General features: G+C 33.5%; 2 protein-coding genes across 2 annotated transcripts in view; both read right to left on the reverse strand.

The window, feature by feature from the left end:
• Positions 1-21,817, reverse strand: part of LOC148946140 (transmembrane protein 42) — a 38,773-nt gene extending 16,956 nt beyond the window's left edge. The window contains exons 1-3 of the mRNA XM_089098287.1: positions 21,770-21,817; positions 15,813-15,957; positions 108-254 (exon numbers count right to left, since the gene is read on the reverse strand). Coding sequence (XP_088954413.1) covers positions 108-254; positions 15,813-15,957; positions 21,770-21,786 — 309 coding nt within the window. The 5' untranslated portion in view covers positions 21,787-21,817. The remainder of the gene's footprint in view (positions 1-107; positions 255-15,812; positions 15,958-21,769) is intronic.
• A 174-nt stretch (positions 21,818-21,991) lies between these two features.
• vih (ubiquitin conjugating enzyme vih) overlaps positions 21,992-27,628 on the reverse strand; it is a 37,513-nt gene continuing 31,876 nt past the window's right edge. The window contains exon 4 of the mRNA XM_089097617.1: positions 21,992-22,234. Coding sequence (XP_088953743.1) covers positions 22,140-22,234 — 95 coding nt within the window. The 3' untranslated portion in view covers positions 21,992-22,139. The remainder of the gene's footprint in view (positions 22,235-27,628) is intronic.

Here is a 27,628-nt window from a genome sequence, read left to right on the forward strand (position 1 = left end):
GCTATAAGAACAACAACTTACAACGGTGATTGGAGTGGGATAGCAGGTATTTTTCAGTATAACAGTAACAAAGATAAGCGGCCTTAAAAACAGAATATAAAACTCACTGTTGTGACAAAATTAGCTGCACTGTTCGTAGCAGTTACGAGAAAAGTTGTATCACTTGCCGCTAAAGCTCGGAAGAAAATCACCATCATAATGCCATTAGTTGATATGGTCAAAATAATGAAAATTCCTTGAAGAATATAAATAGGCTGAAATTAAACGGGAAGACAAGTTAATGTAAGTTAGGTAAAATAGAATACTTCAGTACCGAAATAGTCAGAAATTTAACACTACTCTAATTTGAACTCAATTAAACTCAATCTGGCCTTTAGCCCTCATAAACTTTGTCTCACTTAGCTTGAGCCATGCTCTTCCCTTCGGCCCTCGCACCCCTGTAATTTTTGTCTACCATCCTCTTGTTGATAATCTCCCTCCCATCCATTCTGAGTTTTTTCCTAAAAAGTTTATTAAAACACTATTGCACAAAACCACAGTTGACTGAAAGATTTCTTAAGAAATTACCGAAGGATGTTTCAAAACTGTTATTTAAGTATCAATATCAAAGGTGAAAAAGTTGATACTTACGCAACAGTTTCAAAACATTTATTGGTAATTTTTTCATCAATTTCTTAAAAAAAATAATTAGTTTTTGCTTTGACCGTTCGTTTTACTTTAAGTAAATTTTAGGTTACATTTGTTCATTAATGTTAATTTCTGTTGCTTTTAAGGCTGACTTATTATAGGCCTTTTCTGGGGAACAAAGTGTTGAACAACAGCCGCGAAAATAGATTTGCTTATCAGTAATTCTGGATCAACAATAATTTTCGCTAGAACACAGATTTTTATCACTTTTTGAAATAAACGGCAACATTCTCAAAATCAGTTGAAATAGTTTTACCATTTTCAATTATTTCATGTCTATTTAGGTAATTTTCTCTGTTTTTACACATTTTCACTGTCTTATCAAATTTTGAAAGTTTCAGTGGAACACAACCAAGTCTCCTCTGTGTCCAAAGTTCCAAACAACCTTTATGGCCAATTAACTGTTTTTTCTATTCTACGATTGTAAGAACAAAAATAATTTTTATCCTTGAAATTTCATCTTTATAGCCAATTCACTGTTTTTTCTATTCTAAAATTGTAAGAACAGAAACAACATTTATCCTTGAAATTTCCTGCTTAAATTTGAGCAGCAAGTTTGACACACAACAGATTCCAATACGTTTGTCTGTAATGAAAAAGGAGGTATGACGCAGCGCCCTTATTCAGGCTTAGTCTCTCTGAAGGGAAATAAGAAATTTATTCCTCTCCGCCATCCATACCCCTTCCTGTATTTATCAGAGGGCTCATGAAGATTTTGACAGTTTGGGCATTGAAATATGGTATTTTAGGCATCTGCCCCCTCCCCCTCCTACACAATGACCCATCACTCCTCCTTTATAATAGCTGATGTACAATTATGCTCCTTTCTTCGTTCTTCTTATTTACCCATTGGCTCCTCAGTTCTACATTTAGCAGAATTTTCCGTGAGAGTAATTTTCTGGGATAGGGAATTTTTTTTAGTATATTGAGTTTAGATCAAACGTAAGTTACAATAGCAGTTGGAATTTCTCAAGTATTTTCTAGCTAAATTTCACAGTGATTTATAAACCTTCTTGAAAACGCCGTTCAAATCGATAATTTGTGGATAGATCTACTAAAAACAAAAAAATTTTAAACAAGAAAAACGGGTTTTAATTTTCTATAAAGCAGTGAAATACAAAACAATTAATTATGCACAAAATCTCCGAATATTTCGGCCCCACATCCGGGAGCCTTTCTCAACGGAAAAAAAAAAACTTAACTTACATCACAATAAAACATACTAAACACATAAAGAGAAAGAAAAAAAAACAAAAGAAAAAATATAAATAAATAAGAAACAAAACTCACATAATAAATAAACCCGTCCTTGCACTGAATGTCCATAATGATTCGACTCGCCTCCTCCCAATATATAAATTGAAATATATTAAATAAGCACTTCCATGCACTGAATGTCTATAATGATTCAACTCGCCTCCTCCCAGTATATAAATGAAAATCTATAAAAAATGAAGAATATATCTATACTTAGACCAAAACAATAAAAGGTCAACTAACCCCCGGCCCATAACCCCTAATTAAATTTCACAAGTTCATCAACCAATTTATGAATTATAAATTTAATGGATTTGTTTGGTTGCAAGCTTAGCTGCAGTTCGTTTACTTTTCTCATCATTTAACCCATTCTGACCTTTGTTCGTAAGGTCATCTTTCGTTTCAGAAATATTATTAAAATCAGTACTAGTTGAATATCTAGCCTGCATTTTAATTAAACTATTATAAATTGAATTGTTCCCAGATTCTCCTTCATCTCTATTTATGCTAGTACCCCCATATATTATCTTTTTTATTTCTATAATTTCACTGAAGCTTTGTAAAAGTCCTACAGACGTATCTACTATTTTTGTTTGATCAAATAAAATACTGTGATGAGGAAAATTATAAAGATGTTCTGCAACAGCTGACTCAAACGTTTCTGGTGTTTCGTTTTGTTTTAGAGCGCAATCTATTGCATTCTTGTGTTGTTGTAGCCTATTTTCTAAAGTTTGCTGCGTTCTTCCCACATAAAATTTACCACAAGAACATGGAATTTTGTATACTCCCTTTTGCAAATTTCTCGGTACCTTGTCTTTCCCTTTATTTAACAACGAGCTTATATTATGTCCTGATTTAAATGCTGTATTTATATTATGTTTTTTTAATTCTCTTCTTAATTTTTGTGATAAAATTGGTATAAAAGGCAAAGTTATGTAATTTGTTTCTTGATTTGACCCATCTTCTTCTAATATTTTTGGTTCCGTCAACTTTTTTTTCCTTTTTTCAATTATTTGAGAAATCATATTTTCCGGATAGCCATTACCTATTAGAATATCCTTAATAAAAATTAGTTCATTTCTTATGTATCCTGGTGATACTAATTTTAATACCCTATCAACTAAAGAAATAACCATACCCCTTTTTACCTGGATCGGATGATTTGATGTGAAAGACAAATAACGGTTGTTACTAGTCGGTTTACGGTAAGTTGAAAGTGCTAGTTCTTTATTATTTCTATGAATAAAAATATCAAGAAACTGTAACTTATTCTCTGTTTCCTTTTCAATTGTAAAGATTAATTCTCCTCCCAGATTGTTTGAATCCCCCAAGATACCTTCAATCTCTGATTCCCAGTGCTTCCAAATAATTAAAATATCATTAATATATATGCCCCAAAATTTAGGTTTTAAAAAATATGTTTCTATAGCTAAATTTTCAACATACTCTACATAAATATTTGCTAACAACGGACTTAAAGGCCCTCCCATTGCTAAACCCCTAATTTGATGGTAAAAATTATCTCTAAACGTGAAATAGTTAGTATACCTGCTAGTTATTCTGACTAAATTTAATATAGTTTCCAGTTCAATTCCCGAAAATTTAGTCAGAATAACTAGCAGATATACTAACTATTTCAAGTTTAGAGATAATTTTTACCATCAAATTAGGGGTTTAGCAATGGGATGGCCTTTAAGTCCGTTGTTAGCAAAAATTTATGTAGAGTATGTTGAAAATTTAGCTATAGAAATATATTTTTTAAAACCTAAATTTTGGGGCAGATATATGGATGATATTTTAGTTATTTGGAATTACGGGGAATCAGAAATTGAAGGTTTTTTGAAAATTTAAATAATTTGGAAGGAGAATTAATTTTTACAATTGAAAAGGAAACAGAGAATAAGTTACCATTTCTAGATATTTTGATCCATAAAAATGATAAAGAACTAGCGTTTTCAATTTACCGTAAACCGACTTGTAACAACCGTTATTTGTCTTTCACATCAAATCATCCAATCCAGGTAAAAGGGGGTTTGGTTATTTCTTTACTGGATAGGGTATTAAAATTAGCATCACCAGGATACATAAGAAATGAACTAATTTTTATTAAGGATATTCTAATAGGTAATGGCTATCCGGAAAATATGATTTCTCAAATAATTGAAAAAAGGAAAAAAAAGTTGACGGAACCAAAAATATTAGAAGAAGATGGGTCAAATCAAGAAACAAATTACATAACTTTGCCTTTTATACCAATTTTATCACAAAAATTAAGAAGAGAATTAAAAAAACATAATGTAAATACAGCATTTAAATCAGGACATAATATAAGCTCGTTGTTAAATAAAGGGAAAGACAAGGTACCGAGAAATTTGCAAAAGGGAGTATACAAAATTCCATGTTCCTGTGGTAAATTTTATGTGGGAAGAACGCAACAAACTTTAGAAAATAGGCTACAACAACACAAGAATGCAATAGATTGCGCTCTAAAACAAAACAAAACACCAGAAACGTTTGAGTCAGCTGTTGCAGAGAATCTTTATAATTTTCCTCATCACACTATTTTATTTGATCAAACAAAAATAGTAGATACGTGTGTAGGACTTTTACAAAGCTTCAGGGAAATTATAGAAATAAAAAAGATAATATATGGGGGTACTAGTATAAATAGAGATGAAGGGGACTGTGGGATCAATTCAATTTATAATAGTTTAATTAAAATGCAGGCAAGATATTCAACCAGTACTGATTTTAATAATATTTCTGAAACGAAAGATGACCCTGCGAACAAAGGTCAGAAGGGGTTAAATGATGAAAAAAGTAAACGAACTGCAGCTAATCTTGCAACCAAACGAATCCATTCAATTTATAATTCATAAATTGGTTGATGAACTTGTGAAATTTAATTAGGGGTTATGGGCCGGGGGTTAGTTGACCTTTTATTGTTTTGGTCTAAGTATAAATATATTCTTCATTTTTGATAGATTTTCATTTATATACTGGGAGGAGGCGGGTTGAATCATTATAGACATTCAGTGCATGGAAGTGCTTATTTAATATATTTCAATTTATATATTGGGAGGAGCCGAGTCGAATCAATATGTACATTCAGTGCATCGACGGGTTTAATTAATATGTGAGGTTTGTTTCTTGTTAATTTATATTTTTTCTTTTGTTTTTTTTTCTTTCTATTTATGTGTTTAGTATGTTTTATTGTGATGTAAGTTAAGTTTTTTTTTTTCCGTTGAGAGAGGCTCCCGGATGTGGGGCCGAAATTTTCGGAGCTTTTGTGCATAATTAATTGTTTTGTATTTCACTGCTTTATAGAAAATTAAAAACCGTTTTTCTTGTTTAAAATTTTTTTTTGTTTTTAATGGAAAAGCAGTGTGGTCTAAGAAATTATTTAATTATATAGATCTACTGCGTTGGACCTAAGATGGCAATTGTATTCCGTAAATTAAAACCAAATTTAAGGAAGTTGACATGATTGATTCTGAGTTGAGTGACCTTTCAGAGCTTCGGAGCCATGATTTAATTTCTATTTCGGCGCAGAAGAAGAACGAAGAGCCTGTGTAATTTTTACACAATAGATAGTTATGATCACTTGTTCTTGATTGTATGATCTATCATGTGTCAGCACCAGGATTTCCTGAAGAAAAACGGGTTTTGCATTTAAGATAAAGAGAAATTTGCAACATATTTCTAAGTGTCCATATCGGTGTTTTTTGTAGACCTGCTGAAACAACCCATTCGGTCTCTTATTATCTTTTATTGGGATACTTTGAGGTAATAGGAAGAAATTAGAACTAGAAAGCGATCAGATACAGGAATGCTCTGGTCCAGATCTATATTACCAACTACTTGTGTATCAACAGGGCAACGAATAAAATTTAACGAGCCTGTTGCGCCTGAATAGTGTAATTAGGTATATGCACAACGGTTGGGAATAAGATCAACATTGTCAAGCATATATAGAAAGATTTCAGTCATTAGATTGCTTTACTGAGCAAACCAATCAGACTTCGAACGACAATATCCCCCAACGATGTTTCAACATCGACAGAATCTCAAGCATCACCAAGCTCCGCTGGCTTGGACGCGTATTGTGTCGCCCCAACAACAGCCTCATTAAACAGATAATTCTTACGAAACTCTTTTCAACATGGTGTAAAAGAAAAAGGGGGCGATTAAAAAATTGTTGGTCACTAGTAAAGCATGATCTGGAGCTAGCTGGAATTTTCCACTAAAGTATGCAGGAGCATTGGCAAAAGACCGGCCATCATGGGAAACCTTCATTCAGATGTTTTCTTCAGATGCTGGGTGAGGCGGAAACACCATTTCCTGCTGCAAGTACATGAAAGTACACGTTTACCAAGCAATGTTACAATGAAGATCACCAGTAAGAATGATAAAAACGACTTTCTGCCGTATGTGTTATACAAACCTTGTAGGCAAGACATAACTTGGCTAAATTTTTCCCATGATTTAGGATTCATTCTTTCTGCTAATAAGCGGAATGAGACTCCCCCCTCCTACGTCATGTAATATAATATAATGGTAGGGACAGGAACTGATTTTTTTGTTTCTCTCTTTCAAATAGTTCGTGGTAACGAACTGTAAGTAAGGAGGGACGCGGATCAATAGTAACCGAAACTCTAAAAAATAGAATTTTGATACCAATAGATATATCAAAAGAATTACAGTTCTATGCTGATTTCAGTTTCATTAACTTTAATCTTACCCATCAAAGGTTACGAGCCTGAGAAATTTTGCCTGAATTTTGAAAAAAGGAGGAAACACCCTGTAAAAGTCATAAAATCTTAATGAAAATCACACCATCAGATTCAGTGCATCAGAAAACCCGTGGGCGAGATTCCCACGACGCACCCCTGTTTAAATGGTGAGATAGGAAAATTAACATGGGATCTCTAACGGCCCATTAGGTGTGTACAAGTGGACCTCTACTAGCCGCTGACACCTGGGCAATACGGTCACCCTTTTCTACAGGTCGGCTAACAAGATTCCCGGGATTCCAGGTGTTCCAATATTGTTTCAGTATTGGCAAGATTCCCACAACATATCCCTGTTTCCAGGTGTTCTATTAAAGGGAACACAGCTGTCAATATTTCTACGACAAACCCCAGTTTAAATAGTGATATAGGGAATTTAACATAGGAATTCAGATAAGTGGAGCTTCTAGTCCCTCGCACCTGTACAATGTGGTAAACTGGAAAGTTTCCTATAACAGCCTCCGTATCCAGGGGTAATAAGGATGACGCAATTTTATGTATCCTCAGGTCAGGACCCGTGGGGAATCCCCGCTTGTAACTTAACGACAGCGCACACCTTATGTAACGACGGCGCACATCTTACGTAATGACAGTGCACACACCAACGTCAAATAATACTTCTTTGAAATTACATAAGGATGACGCAATTTTATGTATCCTCACGTCAGGACCCGTGGGGAATCCCCACTTGTAACGTAACGACAGCGCACACTTTATGTAACGACGGGGCACATCTTACGTAATGACAGTGCACACACCAATGTCAAATAATAACTCTTTGAAATTACATTTTTTACCGAAACATTCAAGGCATTTTTTTCCCTTCTTTTAACTTGATGACGGCGCACCCTTTATGTAAGGTTGGCACGTTGCGTAATGACGGTGCACATGTTGCGTAATGACAGCGCGCACATCATAATACTTCTTTGACATTTTATTTTTTGCAGAAACCTTCAACGAGTTTTTTTTATTCTTCTTTTTCTTTTCTTTTCTTTAGTTCTTTGTCCTAGCTGGGACTCGAAAGGTCATTTTCCTTTTTTATTTGCAAAAACTTTGTATTTGCGTCTTAATGTTTTTACTAAAATCCAATTTCTACTTAAATAGACAGCGTCACCACAATACTTCCCCCTTGATAAGAGTTGTCCCCGACTCTAAATATTTTACTTTAAAAAAAAACAAATTTAAGTACTCACGGTATTACTGCCTCTGAAACTCGAGGCTCAAAATGGGCATAGATTTTCGAACCAATTAACCATCTCAGAATTTTCACAAAATAGTTTTTGGTTTTCTTTTGGGTAGAATTGCTTTTACACATGATTTTGTATTGTTCTTTGATGATCTATTATTTTCGGGAAACTTAATTTATCATGATATTTTTCTTCGTCAAACTTGTTACATGTTGTTGTTTTTTCTTCCTGAAACATAATACTTGTTGTTTTTGTTCGAAAGTGAGTAGACCAAATTTAAGCAAATTTAAACAGAACTTTAAGCAAAAAGTAAGTAGACCAAATTAAAGAATTCGACTTTTCACCGGTGCGTTGTCCGTGCATAAATTCTTCATTTTTAGTCATATTACATAGGTTTTTTCATTGCGCAAAACGGTAATTTCAAAGTGTTTATATATATATATATATTTATATATATATATATATATATATATATATATATATATATATATATATATATATATATATATATATATATATATATATATATATATATATATATATATATATATATATATATATATATATATATATATATATATATATATATATATATATATATATATATATATATATATATATATATATATATATATATATATAAAAATATATATATATATATATATATTGGTCATGATTTTTTAGAGGTTGACCATGATTCCCAAAGTTTGGTGTTTATTTCAATGGTTTGGTCTGGATTTCTAGGGATACCCCTGATTTCTTATGAATTCTTATTTCTAAGCATTGGTTAGCATTTCTATGAATTCCTCCAGTGTTTTTGCATTGATTATGATGTCTAGGGGATTTTTCTGGATTTCTACGGACCGGTTATGCTTTATACAGTTTTCTCGTGATGTATCTGGTTATGGTCTGGATTCTTTGGGTTGATCCTGATTCCTTTTTTTTTACAAATTTGTGAGGATTTCTATACAACACTTAAGATTTTTATTAATTCTTCCAGATTTCTATGTATTGGCTATTATTTTATGAATTGGAAAGGATTTCTGTGTATAAGTCACGATTTTTTAGGGATTGGCCTTAATTTTTAAAGTTTGCTATTGATTTTTACGGTTTGGTCCCGATCTCTATGGTTTGGTCTGAATTTCTAGGATAGACCCTGATTTCTACAGTTTGGTCACGATTTTTATGAATTCGTCTGGATTTCGAAGCATTGGTTACGATTTGTATGAATTCCTCCTGAATTTCTTGTATTGATTATGATTCCTAGGGGATTTTTCTAGATTTCTACGGACCGTTTATGTTTTCTACAGTTTTGTCTTGATCCTGATCTTATTTTACAAATTTGTGAGGATTTCCATACAACACTTATGGCTTTGATTTTTATGAATTCGTGAAGACTTCTATGGATTGGTGGGGATGTTCTATAGATTAGCCTTAATTTTTATAGTTTGCTATTGATTTCTACGGTTTGGTCCTGATTTCTATGGGTTGGTATGGATTTCTAGGATCTGGCCTGATTTCTACAGTTTGGTCTCAATTTTTATGAATTCGTCCGGATTTAAAGAGGATGCTATTAATTTCTATGGTGAGATCCCGATTTTCTATGAATTTGTTGGATTTTATATGTATTAGTCACGATTTTTTAGAGGTTGACCATGATTTCTATGGTTTGTTATTGATTTCTAGGGTTCGGTCTGGATTTCTATGGCTTGGTTTTGATTTCTAGGGATACCCCTGATTTTTATGAATTCATCTGGATTTCTAAGCATTGGTTATGATTTCTACGAATTTCTCCAATTTCTTGCATTTATCATGATTTCTGATCAAAACGGGTTATGTTTTCTACAGCCTTGTCTTGATGTCTCAGGTTTGGTTGAGATTCTTTGGTTTGATCTTGATTTTTTACAAATTTGTGAGCATTTCCATACAACACTTATGATTTCTATTAATTCTTCCTATTAATTCTAATCATTGTCTTGATTTCTATGGTTTGTCTTGTAGATAAGCACCTTGTGATTTTTCTTGCACCGCACTTTCATAGCGATAATGCATAATCGGAGGTAAAAGAAGACTAAAACTTATATTCTATACACGAGTTACCTTTGTCTCTTCTTGCTTTGTAAGAGCGTCAGGGATTATGATTTTTCCTCGAACACTAGCGTTTCTAGGGTTTAATATTTCTTGACAATAAGGCATAATCGCGTTTTGTGAAGGTTAATAAAGACTAAAACTTATATTCTTCAAATAAGCCGTTTTTCCTAGAAGTAGCAATTTTTCTTAACACTAACTAATTATTTCTTATCATTAAAAACTTTTTCTTAATTCTAACAAAGTTATAATTAATACTAACCAATTTTTTGTAAAAGTAACATGTTCTTCTTAATAGTAACAATTTTTTGTTAATAGTAACAAGTTTTTTTTCTTAGAAGTAGGAAGTTTTTCTTAACGCTAACAAATTTTCTCTTAGAAGTAGCAAGTTTACCGTCAACGATAACAAATTTCTCTTATAAGTAACAATTTTGTGTTATTTGTAACAAGTTTTTCTTAGAAATACTAAGTTTTTTCTTAACACTAAAAAATTTTTTGTTAGAAGTAGCAAGTTTTTTCTTAATACGAACAAAGGTTTTACTCGATACTAACATTTTTTATAATATTAGCAAGTGTTCTGTCAAAGGTAACAAGTTTCTCTCAGAAGTAACAATTTTCTATTAATGGTAACAAGTTTCTCTTAGAAGTAGCAATTTTTTCTTAACACTAACAAATTTTTTCTTATAATTAAAAAAATTTTTCTAAATAATAACAAAAGTTTTACTGAATAGTAAGACATTTTTCGTAGAAGTAGCAAGTTCTTCTTAATAGTAACAATTTTTTTCATAATGGTAGAATTTTTTTCTGTCAAAGGTAACAAATTTTTCTTAGAAGTAACAATTTTATGTTAATGGTAACAAGTTTTCTTCTTAGAAATAGAAAGATTTTCATGACATTGACAATTTTTTCCTTAAAAGTAACAAGTTTTTCTTAATATTAACAAAAGTTTTACTTAATACGAACAAATTATTCGTAGAACTAGTAAGTTTTTTTCATAGTAACCAATATTTTCTAGTATTAGCATGTTTTCTGTCAAAGATAACAAATTTATATCAGAAGTGACAATTTTATGATAACGGCAACAAATTTCTATTAGAACTAGCAAGTTTTTTTCCACAGAAATTCTAACATCAACCCCCAATACTTATTATAGAATACAAAAGTCCAGTCATAATCCAAAATCATTCCTACAAAGTGAGACTTCTTTCTCATCATAGAGAAAATTCAGAATTGAACTGGAACATTTTCTCTTCTTTGAGAAAACTCAGAAATAAAATGGAACTTTCTCTCTTCTTTGGAAAAAAATCAGAATCAAAGCATAACTTTTTCTATCTTCTACCAAAAATTCAGAAGTGAAGTGAGACTTCTATTTCTTCTTTTAGAAAATTCACAAGAGAACTTTAACTTTTTTTTCTCTTCTTTGAGAAAATTCCGAAATAAAGTGGAGCTTTTACTTCTTTAAAAAAAATTCAGAATTGAAGTGTAACTTTTTTGTTTTTTTCTGGAAAAAAAGAGTCGAAATTCAACATTTTTTCTCTTCTTCGGAAAAAATTTCCAATTGAACATCGAAAATTTTTCTCTTCATTGAGAAAATTCAGCAGAGAACTTGAACTTGTCTTCACTTCTTGGAGAAAATTCAGAATTAAAGTGGTACTTTCTCTCTTCTTTAGAAACAATTCAGAATAGAAGCATAAATTTTTATATCCTCTACCGAAAATTCAGAAGTGAAGTGAGACTTCTTTCTCTTCATTGAGAAAATTCCGAGCTTAAGTGGAATTTCTTCTTCTTTAGGAAATCTTAGAACTGAAGTGTATTTTTTTCTCTTCTTTGGAAAAATTCAGAATGGAACTTTTAATTCTTCTCTTCTCTTAAAAATTCAGAAGAGAACTGAAGTGTAACTTCAGTTAACTACATTAAGTTTACTACCTTTAAGTTAGGTTCATTTAGCTTAGGTTAGCGTGAGCGGTCATGCTCGTGTATGACCACTCGTGACAAAGGCGACTCGTGTATAGAACATAAGTTTTAGTCTTCCTTTACCTCCGATTGTGCCTTGTCTCTATGAAATATTAAAGCCATGAAAGGCAGTGCGTTCCAAGAAAAATCATAAGGTGCTTTTCTACAACACAGGGTCAACACTAGAACTCCGGAACACACCAAAGAAATAAAGACCATTCCATAGAAATCAAGACCAAAGTGTAGAAATCAAGGTCAACCTCTTAAAAATCATTACCAATACAAAGAAACACTGACAACTAAAAATCAAGAGCAAACTGTAGAAATCAGGGGTAACCCTAGAAATCAAAATTACAGTAGAAATCAAGGGTAAAGTGTAGAAATCAAGACCAAGCTCTATAAAATCCTGGCTAATACATAGAATCCTATTACGAATTCATAAAGACCATAGTCAATGCATATAAATCTGGAAGGAATAATAAAAATAATAAGTGTTGTATGGAAACCCTCACAATTTTGTAAAAAATCAGGATCAACCCAAGGAATCCAGACCAAACCGGAGAAACGAAGACAAAACTGTAGAAAACATAACTGGTCCTTGGAAATCTATAAAAATCCCCCAGAAATAATAATCAATGCAAGAAATTCAGGAGAAATTCTTAGAAATTGTAACCAATGCTCAGAAATCCAGACGCCTTCATAAAAATCAGTGATATCCCTAGAAATCAAGACTAAGCCATAGATATCAAGACCGAACCCTAGAAATCAAGACCAAACTATAGAAATCATGGTCAACCTATGAAAAATCATGACCAATACATAGAAAATCCAACAAATTCATAGAAAATCGGGACCACACTGTAGAGATTAATGGTATCCTCCTTAAATCTGGACAAATTCATAAAAATTGAGACCAAACTGTAGAAATCAGGCTCGATCCTAGAAATCCAGACCAAATCATAAAAATAAGGACCAAACCATAGAAATCAATAGCAAACTTTGAAAATTCAGGCCAATCTCTAAAAAATCCTGACTAACACATAGAAATCCTTACGAATTCATAAATTATATATATATATATATATATATATATATATATATATATATATATATATATATATATATATATATATATATATATATATATATATATATATATATATATATATATATATATATATATATATATATATATATATATATATATATATATATTCTTGTTACCACCACGGTCAGGATCTTTGTAGAGATTGGCCTTAAATTTTAAAGTTTGCCCTTGATTTCTACGGTTTGGTCCTGATTTCTATGGTTTGGTCTCAATTTCCAGGATCGGGCCTGATTTCTACACTTTGGTCTCGAATTTTGTGAACTTGTTCATTTTCTGAATAAAAAAACTTACGCAATATGACTAAAAATGAAGAATTTATGCACAGCCATTGCATAAATTCTTTAATTCAGTCTACTTACTTTTCGCTTAAAACTCGATTTAAGTTTGCTTAAATTCAGTCTACTTACTTTCGAACAAAAACAACAAGTATCATGTTTCACGAAGAAAAAACAACAACATATAACAAGTTTCACGAAGAAAAATATTATGATAAATTAAGTTTCATGAAAAAAATAAATCATCAAAGAAAAATAAAAAATCATGTGTAAAACAGCAATTCCACCCAAAATAAAACCAAAAAGCTAAGGCGTGAAAATTCCGAGATAGTTAATTGATTCGAAAATCTATACTCATTTTGAGCCTCGAGTTTCAGAGGCAATAATACCGTACGATTGCAGATTCATTTCTATAGGTGCAGGTAGTCCTATAAAATAAGGGTTAACACATACGTTTTTTATTAGCCAAAAAAGTCTGTCCCCCAGTAAAGCGGTGTTTTTTGGCGATTTGTGGTACGAAACAACAATTCTAGCTAAAAAAAAGCTAAAAAAGATATTGCGTGAAAATTCTGAGATAATTAATTGATTCAAAAATCTTTAGCCATATTAAAACTCCTGTTTCAGAGGCGGAAATGCTGTACGGGGGCACGTTCATTTCTAAAATTGTCACTGGATTAAAACTGGGAGAAAATAAAACCAAGAAAAGAATCAATAGAGTATTATGTCATGTGTCTTGCAGTCCCGTTTCGTCTTCACAACTAAAAATACATTAAAAACAATCCAGAATATTATCTAGTATAGTTCTCTAAGAAAGCATTGGAAACAATAGTGTCCAGGAATAGATATTCTCCGTCTGCATGCCAATTATCGCAGGTGCAAGAAACATCTCATTCTAGGAGGTGAAATATGGGAATTTCTCTCACACGCAATAGGTTATCTCTAAAGTATATTGACCAGGGCGATATACTGGGGATAGCAGGCTAGTCCTGTCGCTTCTGGCGCTGTTCCATTTGAAAGAAATTGACCTTTCGAGTCCCAGCGAGGACAAAGAACTAAAGAAAAAAGAATAAAAGAACGCGTTGAACGTTACGGCGAAAAATAAAATGTCTAAGAAGTATTATGTGACAGTGATGTGCGCGCTGTCATTGCGCAACATGTGCCTCGTCAGTAAGCAACGTGCTGACCTTACTTAAGGTGTGCACCGTCACTAAGTTAAATGGAAGAAAAAAAATACCTTGAAGGTTTCGACGAAAAATGGAATGTCAAAAAAGTATGATGTGACAATGATGTGCATACTGTCATTACGTAAGATGTGCGCCGTCGTTACATAAGGTTTGCGCTGTTGTTAAGTTACAAGTGGAGATTCCCCACAGATCCTGACGCGAGGTTACATGAAATTAGATCATCCATATTACACCTGGATACAGGGGCTGTCATCGGAATCTTGCCAGCTAACCGTATTGTACAGGTGCGAGGGACTAGAAGCTCTACTTATCTGACTTTCCATGTTAATTTCCCTATCTCACCATTTAAACAGGGGTGTGTCGTGGGAATCTTACCAGCTGTGTTCCCTTTAATAGAACATCTGCAAACAGGGATAGTTTTTGGGAATCTTCCCAATACTGAAACAATATTGGAACCCCTGGAATCCGGGGAATCTTGCCAGCCGACCGGTAGAAATAGGGGCTCTCAGAGGAAGCTTGCCAGGAATGACATGACGTAACAGGGCTGCGCTTGAAACCTGGGGCAGGGCTGCGTTTGAAAGCAGAGTGGCGACACTACTTAACTATGCCTTTGGGGATATCACAACCATCCCATAGCCCCTGGGGAAAGGTCTTTAAGTCACAAAATTCGCACGTTGTTTACGTATAGTAGGCTATTTGTTTTTAGGAGGTATGCATACATTTTTCGGGGGGGGGGGATTTCCTTTGGGAGGGGTATTTCTCCATGGAGGAGTAGCCATATTTCCTGGAATTATTTAAAAAACGATCAGAAATTAAATAAAAAACAAGTTTTTTCAATTGAACGTAAGGAGCAACATTAAAACTTAAAACGAACCAAAATTATTACGTAAATGAGGGGGTTGCTTCTCTAAAACACCTCGCTCTTTTCGCTAAAGTTTGAATTCTGTCCCAATGTTTTAAGAACGACTCCTGAAACACTATGTTTGTTTAATTAGAACAATAGGAAGTTGTTTTTTTTAAGTGCTAAAAAACTTTTGTGTAAAGAGCGAGGTGTTTTGGGGGAGTAACCCCCCTCACATACGCAATAATTTGTATTCGTTTTAAGTTTTAATGTTGCTCCTTACTTTCAGTTGAAAAAAATTGTTTTTTATTTGACTTAAACAATCGAACATGACTACGCTGCCTATGGTACTAGTAATTTTTGATTTCTCTAAGAAATGTGTTAAAGACAAGCTAAAGATCACACTCCATTAATTTCAAGTTAGCTGAATACAATGACTTACCCAACCAGTCGGTTTTGATGAATATACGAATTCCAAGATGTGGACGTTACATTCTTCACAGAAAGCAACCTTTCCAAAAGCACCCCCTAAGGCTGCAAATATCCCAGACATTAGTGCCATAGAGAATACCCCACTTCGGGAAGACCTGGAACGTAAAATTTTATTAAATAATTGCATAATATTCAATAAAAGGGGATATTCATTGACAGCAAAATTATAATCATATGATAAACAATGGAATCTAAAGATAATTAATTTTGTATGTTTATTCATCTGTAGTAATAAGACCAACCAATTTTTCTCCAGCTGATTCTGAATAAATTTTTAGTCTAATGCATAATCAGACAAGAAATCAAAGACCGAACTTAATGCCCGTAATTAGTTTTGTATGTTTATTCATCTATAGTAATAAGACAACCAATTTGTCTCCAGCTGGTTCTAAATAAATTTTTAGTCTAAGGCATAATCAGACAAGAAATCATAGACCAAACTTGATGGCCATATATCTTGCGACTCCCTAACAATTTCCAGAACAAAGTACGAGCCAGGACTGCTATGAATCGCTATGATATTATTTCTCTCTAAAAAATGTATTGGGTTTTGATAGTAGTATGAAAAATCAACCAGTTTGCGTAAATATAATTTCTACCGAAAAATTACAGTAAGCTTAAAAAGTACTGCTAAGTAATTTTGTTTCTGTTCAGCATAAGTAATATCGAAAAGAGCTTAGAAGACCTGCATGGCCTATGATTTCAAGTCTGACCTTGTTCAGAAAATAAAGTTTTGTTTTACCGAAGCCGCGGCGAAAACCAACGGCACGCCGTCGAAAATATTTTAGGGCTCCGCCACCGCAAAGGCTTCCGCACGCCGCCGGGAATTACTAGCACCAAATTTTTTTCTGAGATTGCTGAGAGGCAAATATAAAGTGAAATTCATTATTTAATGGTGCATGCAAAAGTTTTGAATTTTCCTAAAAATATTTTTGAATTTATTTGTCTATTATTGACTTAGATTATGTTTTACTTGTTTCTATCCTCTTCGTTACAATTTAATATTTTCTAATTAAAATAAGTTTCCACTAGCCCTGATGTTCCTCGGATACCTTATTTATAAATACTTCCTTCTTTTGGTTGTTAAAATAAATATAAAATCTTCACAAACTTTTACTACATTACTCTTAAGTGAGAGAATTCAATCTTGAAGCAATGACAAACAATAGTCAATGTAGAGAAGAAAGTTAGATGGGTACCAATCCCCTTATAAAGTAAAGCTCTAATGTTGCTCTAAAAGCTCTAAAAGTCTAATGTTGTTCTCTACTTTCACATAATTTTTTTCATGTTTAGTTCCATTCATTTTCACTATCATATTCATTTTAATCCACCCATGACTTACACGCCTAAGTTTAACTTTTCCATTAACAGTTCTTTGAAACTGAATAAAAAAACTGAAAAAACTGTCCTCTTAATATTTTTAAAAGTGGGCCTGAAATGCCAACATCATCATTTTCATTATATTCTGTATTCTCACAGCCCTGAAATCATCTGTTCAAGCAGCCTCTTTTTCTTTGATGTATGATGGCAAATCATGAGGAGATTTAGAGATGCTGCTCTTTTGAGCAAATCCACAAGTCACATTAAAAAAAACTGATTTAGGCTGCTGACCCACTGACAGTTCGAGAGTTAGTAACGTTCTTTTCAGCCTCAGGTCGTTACGTTTATATTTTTCAAAGTATAAACACATACAACAAGTACTGACAAAACTCTCCAAAAGTGACCCCTCGTACCTCAGCACCTCTAGAGGAAAAATATTGTACTACTTAATCGCTCCGACCCAATAAATTGAATTTAATACAGCTTTTACGGAACAAGTATAATCACCTACGGAACTTGTGCATTTATCCCCCAGGTTCGCATAGGTCTGGAATCGTCTCCGGAGACGTGGACAAAGGGTCACTTTTTTGTGTGGAGAGGATAGGTTTTGTCAGTACTTGTTGTATGTGTTTATACTTTGATATTTTTAGAGGAGGATTCGCTGGAAAAATATTACTCCTGGCAAATGCCCTGATTCCTATAGCCTATATATTCATATAGCCTATATTTGATTAATACATCAAAAGAATTAGATCTTTATGCTGACATGCCCAAAGGTCTATTTGTATCAGCAAAATTTGGATTTTTTTCTGCAATACACACACACACACACACACACACATATATATATATATATATATATATATATATATATATATATATATATATATATATATATATATATATATATATATATGTGTGTGTGTGTGTGTGCGTGTGTGTATATATTGCAGAAAAAAATTAAAATTTTGCTGATACAAATAGACCTTTGGGCATGTCAGCACAAAGATCTAATTCTTTTGATGTATTAATTTACATCAAGATTGTTTATTGTAGAGTTTTAGTTACTATTGGCTCAAGTTGCTCCTTACTTGTAGTTCGTAAACACGAACTACCCGACGAGTGTAACGTTGTTTTAAAAGTCTTGAGATCTAGAGGCGAGGTATCATTATAATTTAAAGGATAAAAGAAGCATATAAGAAAGAAATATATATATATATATATATATATATATATATATATATATATATATATATATATATATATATATATATATATATATATATATATATATACATAATTTTATCATTACTTAAAAAAAGTAATAATACCTTATCCTAGTAAGAAGGGTGACACGACCTTGACCCCTTTCATAAAGTGCATGATAGTTGCAAGTCATCTTATGTAAATCTGAAGATTTAAAGTCTTAAGTAATGTGGAAATGTGAAATCCGTTACGATCCTTGAACTGAATATGTTGTTTTTTTTTGAAAATCAACATGAAAATTCATGAATTTAGAAAAAAAATGGCATGATTCTTCAAATGTGAAAGGTTTTGTTACTTAATCCAAAAATTCAAAAAGTTAGAAAGAAGAAAATGAGAAATTTGTTGGGATTTTTGGATAGGGAAGGTATATTTGGATAGGAGTGTTGTAGAGAAACGAAGTAAGAATTGTGAAAAAGTTATTATTATTGAAATATAAAGGGCGAAATTTGCTAAGTCTTCAATATGAAGACTCTGTGTTGTTGAATTGTGAAAATACCATAAAAAAATGCGGGATTTCAAAAGGAGGCACTAGTTCTAACAGTCTGTAAATTCATAGTCTTTAGTAGATTAAAAAAGAGAAATTCGTAATTATTATTTAAATAAAATTGGACTTGAAAGAAAGATAGAATAAATAAAAAGTGATAGAATCGTAGTAGGTGTATAGGGAAATCTATCACGTTGTCTCTAAGATTCACTTTTATTAGTAGAAAGATAAAATTATGCTTGAAAGAAAATTATGCTTAAAACATGAATTAAAGAGGTGTGAAGAGGAGGCCATGGACAAAATTACTGAAGACCTGGAAGTTGCAGCAAGACGACATAATAGTAAAATAGTGAGTTAGCATGTTAATAAATTGAGAAGGAACAGTCAGTCTCCACTCATCCGAGTTAGAGATAAGAACGGGGCCACAATTAGTGATAAAGAAAGAGTTAAAGGGAGAAGGGCAGATTATTTTGAGAATGTGTTAAACCGAGATAAAGTTACGGGAAATTATATAGAAGAGAATGTAAAAGCTTGCGACACTTTGGAAGCGAGGGAAGGCTTATATTGCAAGGAAGAACAAGAGACAATGCTAAAGGGATTAAAAAATAATAAGGCCCTAGTTACTGATAGTATGGAAATTGAGTGTTTAAATATGGTGGTTGTGACGTTAGATTTTTTCATGATTTTCAGTTTGGCTTCCGAGCTAAACATTCTACCGTAGATTCCCTTTCCCACTTTTCGTCTGAAGTTGAGTTTGGTGTTCCTCAAGGTTCTGTTCTTGGACCGTTTTTGTTTTTGATTTATGTTAATGACCTTATAGTTGCGGTTATGAATCAAAAACCTACAGTGTGCTGTCACCTGTCATCCTGAATCTTTCAATGCTAAAAAAAATCCATCGTTTTCGCAGGATGTGGACACTGTCGTTGCTTGTGCTGATGACAGTACCATTGGTACTGTAGTGGGAACTGAGTCTGAGATGCTTCCCAAATTATTTTACCTTTTTGAGAGAGTCGTTGTTTGGTTTTATTCAAAATTCCTTGCCCGAAATTTTGCTAAGTCAAGTTTTTTAATTTTTTCCCGTATTTCTCTGGCGTACCCTGACTTATCTAAAATTGAGCTTTCAAGGGGCTCTCTCAGTAGACCTAAGGAACGATATGTCCGATTTCTCGGTATTCTTCTCGATGAAAACCTTTCATTCAAGCATCATATTGGACTAATTAATATATGAAGATCTCAAGGAGTCTTGGAATTTTGAGGAAGCTAAAACACATTTTTCCTGGATCAGTTTTAAAAATTCTGTTCCATTGCTTAGTTCAGTCCTACGTCTCTTATTGCCCTACAGTATGGATGTCAACTTTCTCTTCTTTTTTGAAACCACTTTCTAAGTTATATGATAAGGCAAGATGGCTTATACAGGAGAAAAATTGTTCTACAACCAACCCAACTAGCCTATTACTTGATTTACAGTCTCTCTACACTCTTTCGTGCGCGTCTTTCACTTTTCATCAAATTCATGGTAATGTTCCCACAGCCCTTCAAACTACTCCTTCTTTCGTCACTGATAGGTCTTCGCATCATCTTCGCAATTCAAGGAATATTAATATTCTATTTACTCCATCGGTGAGGTCTGACTTTAATCCATTAACTGCTTGTCATATCGTTTGGAATAGCCTACCTGAGTCAGCTAAAGAATGTCACTCGTTTGGAACTTTCAAAAGAATCTTAAGAAATTTTTTAGTGTCTTTATTTTTCATGTTTAAATATATTTTTGTTAATTTTTATTATTATTATTTGGGGGGGGGGGGGGTGACACTAGCCTGGGTTGGAAACATTTGTTGTGAGGGGTTTTGAGTTTGTATAATATTTTTTTTTTGTGGTTTGGTTTCAAATATATATTTGGAATTTGGTTTATTTTATTGGAGTGTCCTACATTTTTTTTTTTGGGGGGGGGGGTCTCATAAAATCACTTTTTGTTTGGGTCTGTAATTATTGTTTTTTTTTTCTCTCTTTTTGTTTTGTTTTGTGCGTGTGTTGAGTCTTTGAAAGGTTGAAATGCAATGCATTATATTGAAAATACTTGTATTTGTTTCATTTTTGTTTCTCCCCTGTTTTTTCCTGGCCATAGAGCCTTACGGGGGAGTTTATATTGAAGTGTATTTTGTTGTGTTTATTAATTGAATAAATTGATTGATTGATTGAGATATAAATTTCTGAATGTTAGGCGTATGATTTTTAAACAAGCGAAATTACCTAACGACTTAGGACCTTAATGTATCTAACGGTCCAGAGGCTAAGACTTCAATAATGCATACTTCACGGAACCCCCAAATTCTGAAACTTGAAGCCAGTTACCGTCTCGACCGAAAGAAGCTAGCTGTCTCCAATTTTTAGGGAGTTTCTTCTTGAAAATGGCTCAAGTTTCCAACCATTTTAGGCACTTTACAACGGAAAATTGACGGGGCTTGGAAGTGGGATACACATCTGAAAATGCATCACTTCTGCTCCTAGTCCAAATATTTACAGCTCTCAAGATCTGATTACAGTTCTCAGTGCTTAGAGTTTGGTTCTCCCCGAAGCTAATATTAAAAGATGTGTTTTCAGTACACTATCCTAATGGACATAATCAATATAAAACCAACTTAGATATAAAAATTTTCGTTCTGAGTACGAAAATTATGGAAGATATCATCAGTAGAGATAAGTTACTACCGAAGTCACTGATAATCAACACTGTAGAGAGCCCAATATAATAACTACAGGTAATCTATCTCTTAAAGCCCAAGACTGCGAGTTAAATCAGACGCTAGAAACAAGATAAGTCTAGGGATTATGCATACCTTCTAAACAGTAACATTACGATTATTTGCGATGCTCGGGCCACTAGAGTAACATTAGATTGATAATAAGAGCGTTACGAATAATGTCTGAGAGGTATTCTCAAACCTAATCTATGAAGATAACAAATGCAATAATAATAAAATTTGTCCATAGGAGACCGTTCTGTCATTTGTACTCCTGCTCGAATACCTCGGGAACATAAAAAAGGAACGTTATTAATAACTAAATTCTTTAATGTTTAATAAAAAGGAAGAGAAAAAATCTACAAAAAAAAGAAAAAAAAATACAAATTTGGTACAAAGAACCGGCACTTAAAAGATATTTAGAAATCGTTTTATGTCACAAGAAATATTGCCAAAAACCCTATATTCAGTTTTGTTTCTCAAGTAAATGCTTCCTATAAGCTGTTGGATCACTCCACAGAGATGCTGCATGGCTATTTAATGGACTATCGTTATTTGGTTCTGCAAAATAAAATGAAAAGTGATTAGAAAATAAAACAGACTATTTGAAACACAATGGATGAATCAAGAGTTTCAAGAAACTTCAAAGAGGAAGGGAAAGAGAAAAGAGAGAGAGAGAGAGAGAGAGAGAGAGAGAGAGAGAGAGAGAGAGAGAGAGAGAGAGAGAGAGAGAGAGAGAGAGAGAGAGAGAGAGAGAGAGAGAGATAGAGAGAGAGAGAGAGAGAGAGAGAGAGAGATAGAGAGAGAGAGAGAAAGAGAAAAAGAGAGAAAAAGAGAAAGAGAGAGGGAGAGAGAGAGAAAGAGAGAGAGATTTTTGATCAAATTATTTCATTTGGAATAGTATTTTGGGAATAAGTTTCGATGTTAACTTAAACCGATCAAGTTTCAAGCACACAATGTAAATCCAAGTTTTTTTTTTGTTAGATACCATCTACGGGTATAAGCACTGCTACATTGATTGTCAGCGTCTAAAAGATTTAGGTCTCTTTTAGATCTGTTCTAATTCGAAGCAGTAAATGTAGGATGACGCATCACTTTTGGGACAAGTACAATATTAGGTTCTTAATTCCATAGTTTCTCTCTCAGCTGAGTCGATTCTGACACAAACCACTAGGCCAATGCAGATATTAAAATTGGATTTTGGCAAGTTGGTCAAAAAATGACTTTTACATTTTTCAGTCAACGCAATAGCGTTGAAATACCAAAAAAAGCGATTGCAGAGCATCATATGGGACAGAGAGTGAGTGCCCAAAGCAAGGTTCTGAGACCCCAGCCTCACCCTTACCCTTCCAAGTTCAGACACATGGATGTAGTGCACCTCTTTTGACATGCGGCCGTTCATAGATCATTTAGCGGTTAAGTAAGTGGAGGACACTAAAGCAGGTTACCAGGGTCCAATCACCATCCTCCCCAACTCATAAATGAACGTTGTACCCCTTTCAGCATGTAATCGACCAGGGACCATTCGAAAATGTTCTTAAGTTATTGTGTTCTAGGCCATAAGGCGCCAAGTGCGCGTTTCACACTTGGCAGTTGATTTCCACTACAGGTGGTATTTAACAGATTTGAAGTAACTAATTACAAACAAAGGAACGCAAGTTACAATCTAAACAGTGTGTTGCATCCTAATCATCCCCAAAAAGGGGTATAAGACAGACGAGAATTACGGCATCTAATTGCAGAAGGCTGAGAAGATACTTCTGAAATCTAAAGCGGAGTTTTCAAGCCTCCACCTACGAAAATAAAAAGAACACATTTTTCACGACAAGATTGGCCACTGACACGCGCTAATTCGTTATTTTTTTTACACAGGGATAGATGTATGGCACCAATGATCAAAGAACATCAAGAGAAGCAAGAGCAGCATCATTTGAACGAATGTTTCAGCGCCATAACAAAATACCGATTTCTCTCATTTCATACTACAAAACGATCATTTCGATCCAAACTATTGCATATACTTCATATTAACATTTAAAACTCCTATATTACAATATCCAACTTATAATATAGAGGCTGAGAAATCCTTGGTTTTATAGAAAATGAAAAGCCATTTTAAAAATGTAGAGTATGCACTGAGTTTGATTTTAGGCCACTAACGCTACGTCCTGAATTCTATACATATAATGAGTGACTCGAAGCTGTTATCAAAACAACTTTAGAGGAAATTAGCCACCGAGCATGAAAATCGTATGCATTGCCTTTTGGTTTAGGACATGTTGTTTTCAAACAGTTCGTGGTAACAAATGAACTGTAAGTAAGGAGCAATGCGGCTCAGTAGTAGCCGGAACTCTAAGCAACAAAGTCTTGATAACAATGGATACATCAAAAGAATCGAATTTTGACGCTTATTCGAAGTATATAAAATTCATCAAGTTTAATTATATCAATCAAAAGTTACGGGTCTGAGAAAATTTGCTCAATATTTAACAAAGGGGGAAATCACCCCCAAAACATCAAGTGACCTTAATGAAAATCATACCATCAGATTCAGCATATCAGAGAACCCTACTGTAGAGTTTTCAAGCACCTATATGCAAAAAGGCTTAATTTTGCCTTTTTTTGCCCGAAGCAAGATCACAAATGCGTGTTTATTAGTTTTTTTTGTGTGTGTGTGTTTTTTTTTGCTTTTTTTTCCCCAGGGTTGATCGTATCCAACCAGTGATCCTAGAAGATCGAGAGAAGGTTTATTTTATCGGAAAGCATAAGTTCTAGTGCCCTTTTTAAGTGACCAAAAATATTGGAGGGCAACTCCCCTTTTTTCCCAACGGCTTCCGATCAAAATTTTTAGATAACCATTTTGTTCAGCATAGTCGAAATATCCAATAGCTATGTGGGTGAGGATGACTTGATCTCCAACAGACCCCAAGAAAAGGGCTGCAAGCTATAAACTTCGCCCAATGTTTACATGTAGTATTGGTTATTGGGAAGTATACAGATTTTTTTTAGAGGGGGGATTTTTTTGGTGGTGGGGGAGCGGGTTTTACGTGGAAAGATCTTTCCATGGAGGGCGTGGGGAAAGGGAATTTCCCACAGAGAGGGAGCTGGATTTCCCGGCATTATTTAAAACGATTAGAAATTAAATAAAAAAAAACAAGCTTTTCAACTGAAAGTAAGGAGCAACATTAAAACGTAGAACGAACAGAAATTATTACGTATATTGGGAGGGTTGTCACGTCCTCTATAATATATTCTTAAATAATATGGATCTTAATTAAATAATAATTAAATCATATGGATATCTACAATTAATATCTTAATTAAAAAACATGGATATGTATAATATATTCTTATATATATCTATATATTTAAATAATTGGAATAAAATGTCAGACTTCACCGTAAGGAACAAGGTATTGGGGAGGGAGCGACCCCCCTCATATACATAATAATTTCTCTTCGTTTTCAGTTTTAATGTTGCCTTTCACTTTAAGTTGAAAAAACCTGTTTTCTTTAATTATCACTAAACAACGATTACTAAATGGGACAAAATATATCGTTATCATGAAACTAGGGGGAGAGTCAGCTCAGACCCCAGGATCCTTCTTCGGATCCTCCAATTGTACGCTCTAAAAATTCTCCAAAGCGACAAAAGTCAAAAGAAGTGCAACATGTCTATACTATAATGTTGGAGGAGTTAAGAGTTGCATGGAACTTAGGCCCCTTTTTAGGCACTCCAATACTATAACTACTTTTACCGCGACTATTGCTGCCAGTGGCGTATTTAGAGGGGGAAGAGAATAATTTTTAAATGTTTGAACCTGACCCACATGGTGGGTAAGTCCGGACAGTAGGTGAGGTGGTTTGAACCAAACTGAATAATATAATATCCATAACTTCCTTCATAATCTGTACTAACTAACTAATAAATATCGTATATAATTAAGTATCCGTGCTGAAGAAAAGAATAATTTAATAAGGCGTCAATTACTTAAGATTAATATATAAGTAATATAATTCATTTATCCTAGAGCCTCGTTTTAAATTCATTCTTTTTGTTGTCTCTGAACGGAAGTCATATTTAAACTGCAAACCTCGCTTTGTCCCTTTTCCTTTAATTTGACCAACCTAAAAAATATCGAGTGTTTTTGAGGTGCTCAAAGTAATAATTGAAAAGTATATGGCTCCCTTTATAATTTTACCAATATTATAGAATTGGCCGACACTTGTTTTCGATCCATGAGTAAAATTTCTTTTTTTGTGTGTTAATCTGAGGAAATTTGGAAAACCCAGATTTCACTGAAATAAAATCCAGTTCTTCCCCTTAACTGGTTTGAGTGTAGTGGAGAGTTTGTCCGTTTTCATGACAGAAACTGTCTTCGTAATTTTGCACTTCAAGCAGAAAAGTGAAAGAAATTTTATTGCTTTTTTGATTTTTAAATTTTCTATAAATTAAAAAAAAAGTTCAAATAATAAATACGACTAATGTTGTCTTTCTTTCTATTCAAACTGTTTTTCAAACATCTTTAAAAACAAAATTCGTCTTGAACTTGGAAGTTGGTTGAAAATAGTTCCCATGTTGAATTGTTTTTTTTTTTTTTTGGCGTGCGTGTTTTTTAATTTTAAAAACAGTATTGTAAAAGTTTTACTTTTTCGAGACGTCCAGTCGTGGTATTATTATGGGAAAGGTGCTGCAAATAAAACTACTTTGCCGCACGTCATAAAACTGCAACTGTTCAACTTCTGGTACGCTGCCTTAAACTGCTACAAAAAACTCGCCTATCCAAAAACTATTTTTAAGTTTTTGTGCTATTTTCGAAAAAGATTTTTCAGTGGTGTCAATGAAAAGAAATAAACTGGAGGGGGGGGGGGGGGGGCAAAATATTTTTTAAAGATATAGATGGGCAATTTTGTTCTTTTTCCAATAAAAGTGTCAAAAAAGGCTTTTTTCAACGAAAAAAAGGTGTGCATATTTTCTTATGAATATATCCGTGTGTGCATATTTTCTTATGAATATATCCGTGATTTCGGTCGGCATTTCTACCCTTCAACTAATGGTCGAAGAACTGTGGTTAGGTGTCACGGGTTCCCTTTATGTCTCCAATAATGCAGCTTATGTGATTACTGTGTGTGATTGTGTTTCAATCAACGGGTAAAATACTTAACTTTGTTACGAAACTCTAGAAGAGATGTTGGGGGAGCCACGGACCCATTTTGCTCTTCTCATCGTGCATATTGAAAATTATTGCATGTTTCCAATGTAAGTAAGGGGCTACCTGTTTACCTATTCTAATAAAATTTTGGCAGGGTGCTGGGGGGGGGGGCTGACTGAAGCATGGATTAAGCCGATTTATCGGATTTTTTATTATCGCTTTACTTTCTTATTCGTTTTTTACTTGTACCGCAGCAATGAAGCTGTCGACCCCTCAAGATTTTTAAATAATGCACTTTAATGCGCGTATTTTTGTACGGAAAAACTAATGCTCAGCTCTTAAAGCATTGACAAAGAGATGATCAATAATTATTGATCAGCTATATATATATACCCACTAGCGCTCAAAATTTTCATGTATTGACGCACTCTAAACCGGTTCCTTTCACCTTACCGCGAGAAAAGACAAAGAGAAGTGACGGAATAGATGGAAATATATAGTTTGAGGTATGTATTTGCACATTCGGGGTGGGTGTGGGGGTATAGTATTTGGACAGTGTGAAGTCAGAAAACAATTCTTCCTTCATAATAAGCAGAATAATTGCGTGCAGCAGGCAAACCCGCTGTAATTTACCCCCCCCCCCATAATGTGCAAATAAATAGCCCAAAGTTGTTTGTGAAGTATTATATTTTTATCGTAGGTATATTTTATTAAGATTAACCTGACTTCTCTTCTTGAGTTGTTTGTTTCATAAAACCTGTAAGTTTAATTAATTTTAAATTGACAGTATACATATGACAGT

This window comes from Artemia sp. Qi Xiang Cuo, chromosome 12, assembly GCF_049724085.1.
Source record: "Artemia sp. Qi Xiang Cuo chromosome 12, ASM4972408v1, whole genome shotgun sequence".
NCBI classification, from domain to species: Eukaryota; Metazoa; Arthropoda; class Branchiopoda; order Anostraca; family Artemiidae; genus Artemia; species Artemia sp. Qi Xiang Cuo.